At 39.8% G+C, this 6699-nt stretch overlaps 1 protein-coding gene across 2 annotated transcripts; it reads right to left on the reverse strand.

Annotated features, from left to right (window-relative positions):
- Positions 1-2176: 2176 nt before the first annotated feature.
- On the reverse strand, positions 2177-6235 carry LOC147463698 (pfkB-like carbohydrate kinase family protein). Of its 2 annotated transcripts, none has more exons than XM_086490314.1 (9): positions 6078-6235; positions 5868-5990; positions 4710-4812; positions 4598-4645; positions 4337-4434; positions 4087-4201; positions 3171-3253; positions 2558-3059; positions 2177-2483 (listed from the first exon to the last, which is right to left on the reverse strand). In XM_086490314.1, the coding sequence occupies exons 1-9, from the start codon at positions 6144-6146 to the stop codon at positions 2434-2436; spliced, it is 1191 nt and encodes a 396-aa protein (XP_086346440.1). In that variant the 5' UTR covers positions 6147-6235; the 3' UTR covers positions 2177-2433. The 2 variants fall into 2 exon arrangements, with proteins under 2 accessions (XP_086346440.1, XP_086346434.1); XM_086490308.1 differs by having other exon boundaries at positions 2558-3034; positions 3122-3253.
- Between the last annotated feature and the right edge of the window lie 464 nt (positions 6236-6699).

Here is a 6699-nt window from a genome sequence, read left to right on the forward strand (position 1 = left end):
TTTCTAGTCTCAGAGATGAGATACACATAAAGGAGATAAGAGGACAACTTCTTGCTAAGGGACGATTGTGTTGAAAGATGGAGCTAATAGAGAATGCTACATTTAGTATGTTATTTTGCAACATAATTATGTAAAAGGTCTTAGATAATATGCTCATTTTCTATGTGATCACAAGTGATTGTGCACCTTGTGTAAACAATTTTGGGTCTTTAAACTATCCTTTAATATTGTAGGATTTTGGGAATTCTCTTGCAACGCTTTTTAATACCTAGCCACACTCAATATGACTTCTGCTTTAGTTTATTTCGTACTCGATATATTTTTGCAACATTGTTTGAAGACCGTAATAATGGATATCTTTGTAATCAATTTTGGTGAAGTGTTTCAAAACATGTGGAGACAAAGGACATAAAACTCGAGAATGTTTGTATAATTATTAGATTGTCAATGATATCCTCATTCATCTTCGAGTTGGCCACCTCTAGTCTATCATACTCTTGTCCGATTTGAACACACAAACTTCTTTTACTTTGAGAAGAGTAGAAAATATATTAAAAGATGCAAGAAAAAAATCCCATTTATAGAAAAAAAAATTATCGGTATACCACTACATGTGCCCCTCAAAAAAAACTCTTGCACACTCGGCATGGACCAGTCACAGTGGGGGGTTCTCCAACAAGTTGGGATGCTTTATCATGGTCATGGCTATCATAGATGTGAGCTGGCACTCCAATTGGCACAACTATCAAGAGAGGACTTTGCTTTCTTGTTGTAGATGCAACTGGGCTATATGCAACTGGTGTATCTTGTGTAGCTTGTTGGGGTTGTGCTTAGAGCTCCATCATGTTGTCGTGAGTCGCCATTCCAGCTCTTGCCATTGCCAATCAAAGCTCTTCTAAACTCTTCTATGGTCACAATGACAAACTCACTGCGTATAACATCAAGTACCAAATGTGGAGCCAAGTTGCTCAAATCCACCGGTTTCCATATAAACTCTTGCTTAAACTGGACATAAAGCATCCTTGTGGACCACCATGTGTAGACAATATGATACGAAGGCTGACCCATCTCCTAAGGTATATCTGCTCAACACTTGCACAGATATTTGCATTGTTGTACCTTGAGATTCGACCTTTGTCCTAATGGCTTCGTCAATGAGATTGGACATTATAATATCTTTTGTCGCTCCTTGTTGGTGTCTTCGTTGAACACCAAGGGCCACGGCCACTCTAAACAGAGGACCAAAATGCAAGAACTGACTTTTGCTCTAAATTTCACTCTTTGGAATACAATTTTGACAACATTGCACTCGCCTTACTTAACAAAATACACCTACTTGTTAATCAAAGTTGACATTCCACAATTTGTTGTTGTATACATAAACCACCAATGACTCAAAATTGGATCCAAAGCTTTTGCGGTCAGTGATCCTCCATATGTAGTTCCTAAATTCGATAAAGGAATCTTCAATGATATTCGCCCTACAAACACTACATGACTATCTACGTTGCTTGTCATATTGAAAACATTCTTGTCCTCAACCTGCTATACCGAGTAGGGAGTATATGTAACCGCAAGCTTGGATATTGAGTATCATATCCTTCTGACTTTACTGAAAGCCAGATTTCCTTCCATTATATTAGACTCAGTTGTGGTATCATTGTGGTGTAACTATGTCCACTATCACCTTCAGTTTCTAAGCTTACACGCCATCATTAAGAGGATCTATGCCTAGGATTCCAAGAGAGAGAGGGGGAGACGAAAGGGGGACATTGTTTCAAAGCCAAAATTACTATGCACCACACAACTATTGGCACTTCCCAGCAGGGTAGGTTCGCTCTATCCAAAGTCTGTTTAAATTTTAAAAAGGCTGCCTCAAATTTTTTGCAAGAATCTGAATCCAGCTCAAATTTCAAGATCTTTAAATGAAAAATCCATGTAGAATTTTCTTTCTTCGCAAAGGGGTGAAAAGGATCCAAAGCCGGCTCCATAAAATCATTATCTGGAGCTTGTAGTTGTGCACTATCAGTTGATTTCCTTCTCCTGAATCTCATGGATTTTTAATCAATTTGTAGTCAGATTATCAACACCCCCTTACAAGATGTAATTAAAAATTGACAAGAAGAGGCCTTTGATTTACGGAGTACAAAATTAAAAAGAACACCAATTCTAACAATACGGATGCAAGCCAGCCTTCCAATCAAATTGAAACAACAAATCCGGAACAACTACCTCTCTCCTCCTACTGATCAATTGCTCCCAATAAATGTCCATATTCACTTGGTAGTGTTCTTTGATGCTTGCTAAAAGAGTTGAAGATGACTGAAGTGGGGGTCGCATCTACACCAAAAATAATCAAGGTGCTTTCAGCACATGAACTCACCTAAAAAAATATCCACAACTGTCGGCAGAGCCAGAGGAGTGCTGAAACAATCAATCCGAGTGTTGATGCTTTGCAGACACAAGCACCGTTTGTACATCAGCTGCAAACAAAACTCCCAAGTCATGAACTAGTCAAACAAAGGTCATTTCCCCTGCTAAATTGATATACTTGCACCTTTTAATGGGACCTCGGAAAGATTCGAAGGAACGTTTTGCTCCGATTGGATTGCACGTCTGGCTACCGCAATGCCAAATGCCATGCTAGCATGCAAACTTTGATGAGTGCAGAGCGCAGCGAGGGCACCTCCCACAAAGCAGTCACCTGCACCAGAGAGACTCACAACAGATGCTGCTGGCAAAGCAGGAAAGTGCATGTAGCATATGCCACTACTCATAAGATGCCTGTCCTGATTTCTAATGAGTTCAGCCACGCGAACATTGTCCACGGTTGCACTACAGTTTTTTGAGCAAAGAATTACACCGAGACCACCGAGAGTTAAAACTACGAACTTGATCCCCCTCTCCAAAAGCCTCACAATAGGCAGCTGCAGAAGTGAAAGAACTGACTGCAAATCTTTCGAGCTATTTAAGAGTTCCACGACATTCTCAGGCGGCTTGTAGTCTTCCCTAGTTGCCATGGCCACAAGTTCTGCTTCATTAGGCGATACAAATGTCAGCTGCAGAAAGAAAGAACAATCACAATGCCTTCATAAAGAGAGATTTTATCGGCGAGACTCACAAGAGCAACAGTACCACACGATTTGGCCAATGCTACACAGGAATCTCACATGGCTTGATATGGTGCTGTGCCGGACTGATTTAGAAACAGAGACAGGCTCAAACCAAATGGGCACTCCTGCTTCTCTGGCCACTACAGAAAGCCAGACAAAAGCCTTTAAGCAACAGAGAGTAAGAAAAATATGAGCATGCTGGTGAATTTGTAAAAATTTTCTAACTCTTCATCTTTCCAACTATCTGTACTAGCTGCCTAAATCTCTGCAAGCTTAAAGCAAGAATGGTATATCCCAGATCAGAAGCATCGTCATTATACACAGAAAACAAGAAAGGAACATATCCAGTTGAGCTTTGGAGGGCTCAATCGAGCACAATCTCACGACCAAAATATGCCTTCTGAGAACAGGAGTGCCACAACAACATAAAGCAAACCTGCAAATCTATTGAAAGACAAGCCCATAGAACGTGTCACCCAATTAACGGAAGGCAAATTGCGTTTGCAGTTGGTGTGAAGTAGTGGATCATTTATGCATTAAAAGCTACTTAAGCATATTGAGGAATGCAGTAAGGAGCATTTAAGAATGGATCCACAACAATAAAAGAGACAACATCCACCTACAGGAACCAACCAAGAGCTGCTTCGAACAACTGATGCATGTTTACACCTTGCCAATGGCTATGATGTTTTCTTGCAACAACAAATCCATCAACATGGTCCATTTCCTCTTTTAAATGTACACAATAAGGTACCAGATCATAAATTAATACATTATAGTGAAAAACCTTGAAGCAACATAATTCACTATCAACGGTTGCACTATAAGTTTAAATGCTAATAACCAAGTCTGTTAAAAAACGCCCTTCCTCTTAAGGTGTAATTTGTATGTGAGGATGCTTGTGCCTGTATGCACAGAGAATAATGCATAGACACGGAAAATCATGAGGTGACACAATGAGCAAGAAACATACATTCACACGCAGCTTGTAGTGCAGCCTCACTTAGATTGGCATCAAGCATAACCAAGCTTGCACATCTTATTTGATTTCGAAACTGACCGATCCACTTTGGGGTTAAATGATTTTCCTGTTCATAATAAAGCCCAGCACAAAAAAGACTTTGTCTGATCACCACTTAAAATTAATACCAACCTTATGGAAAAAACAGCACATTAGGAAGAGTCGGCTAGATATTCACTAAAAACATCTAGCAAGAACTTACAAAAGAAAGTGTATCTGCAACAGCTCCAGCTAATTCGCCCTTTTTGTCAAAAATAGCAGATACTGCAGGTGTACTAGCTTCTGAGATACGACAAATACCTGAATAGAGATGACAGCTATTAGAACAGCCATACTGATTGAAACTAAGCAAAGAACAGGAGGAAAAAACTTACCATACCTGAATAGCGATGACCGCTATTAGAACACCCATACCCATTGGAACTAAGAAAAGACCATACAAGAAGGGGAGGAAAAGACTAACCATCTGTTTTGAGACCCAAAGACTGCCAATGTGATAATAATAAGTCACCTGTAAAAATGAAATTATAGATGACCATTTTCCGTGAATAACTGGCAGCTTGAATTGTAAATACCTGCCATGTCTTGACCAACAACGCTAATGAAAAATGGAGCTAGCCCAAGTTTTGATATGCATTCTGCAACATTTCTGCCTACTCCTCCTTTGACATATTGTACCTTTTCATGTATTGAAAATTTTAAAAAATGCTAAGTAATTGCTTGTATTCTCCGATGCCACATTTAAATATTTATCTTTTATTAAATGATTTTCTCCCTCTCTAAACTTGGCAGACAGAGTAACACAGTATAACCATGGCTATATTTCATATACTAGATATTTGAGAAGTGTAACTCATGCTAATGAACCTACCAATCGGACTTAAAACACATTGTAGGAACAACCTGGATGTCAATTTTGTAATTGACATGATAATAAATTTCTAACTCTTTGCAACTAAAAACCACATTTTTCAACCCTTGAATGGCTGCGCCCTGCTCAGACTCGTCGCAAAGACAAACCCCAAGGCAAAAACTTTCCCCGGATTGCCCCGCAAGCCAACCATTTTAGAATAGTCTTCACCGCTACAGCGATCTCATTTCACTGTCGCGTAGCTGTGGACCCCCTGTCGCCATCGCTGACCCTCCCCTCTCGAAAGCGCAGCCATGAGTTCTAGATGTTACGGTGTATTTCTTGATGTAGTGATCAAATCTTTGTATGCTTGTCTACCCTCGATTGGGTATACCCCCGACGTTTACTAGTCCTCGGGGTTATCGCTTCTAGGTGTTGTGTGCAAGTCGACTTTTCCAAGTTGGAAATGTTTCCTGTATTTAGCTACGCATGACAAACAAGAAACACAACACATACGTGAGAACATCGAGCAAGAAATCATTTTTGCAGGCGAGGACACTATGAATGTCACGCTCTTGTAAGGGATGATTAGGGCCATGACAGAGAGAAGAGGTGATCAATCTAAAGTACAAAATGCACGACCTTGTGGTGACAAATTGAATACGAAAATGAGGTAAAAATCAATGGAAAAATGTGGAAGCTTGAGAAACATGGAGATGGGTTGCACTTGTCTGTGCGTTTCTCACTCTCTTTCAAGTCCTGGCTATAGGACCGGTTTCAAAGTTCAAAAAGCTGCCAGTTTCAAAGAGTTAGACTGTGATATCACATTACTGGGAACGACAGAATTAGCTCTCCCATGTAGGAGATAAAAGGAAAAACATACTCTCCCAGGGGTTGTAGTGCCAGGCCTGAGCTCATTGGCGGAAGGGTGCGCATGTATGTCCAACACCATTGCTCCAACCACCACAGGATCATCACCTGGCGGCAGTGTAGAGCATTGATTGAACTGGAAGTGAAGAAAAGACATGGCAGCTGTATCAGGGACAAACATGCCGACCCATGAATAACGTAATAGAAGCTTCAGACGACGTACCTGTAAACGGGGTGCAGGAGAAAGATGGCCAAGGAGAGCGTCGAGTCGACGTCCATGCGAGTTCTCCATCCCAGAGAGAGAGAGAAGAAATTTAACGATCCCACAGATTGATCAGAGAGAGAGAACTTTAACGATCCCACGGACAGATACACACACACACACACAGAGAGAGAGAGAGAGAGAGAGAGAGAGAGAGAATAGAAGAATTGTTATTATTTTTAGGGAAAATTACCAAAATACCCCTCTAATTTATTGAAATTCCCAAAATACCTCTCAAATTTCAAAAATTCCCAAAAAATATTGTAGCTTTTCATAAGAAGACCTCTTATCTATCAATACAAGAGGCTAAAAGTATTTGAGTTGGTTATGTAGGCTTTGGAGATAAATTGTTTCATTATTTTAAGACATAATTGCATTTTTGCGAGGTATTTTGTGACAAATTACATGCTACACACTCAAAAATGGATCTCTATTGTCAAAAACGAATAAAGATTAGAAAATCTTGAATAATCCAACCAAAATAGATACAGGGATATTTTGGGAATTTTTGACATTTGAGGGGTATTTTGAGAATTTCCAAAAATTAGAGGGGTATTTTGGTAAATTTTCCTTATTTTTTATT

The sequence above is a fragment of the Adiantum capillus-veneris genome, chromosome 2 (assembly GCF_014529385.1).
Source record: "Adiantum capillus-veneris isolate H3 chromosome 2, ASM1452938v2, whole genome shotgun sequence".
Lineage (NCBI taxonomy): Eukaryota > Viridiplantae > Streptophyta > Polypodiopsida > Polypodiales > Pteridaceae > Adiantum > Adiantum capillus-veneris.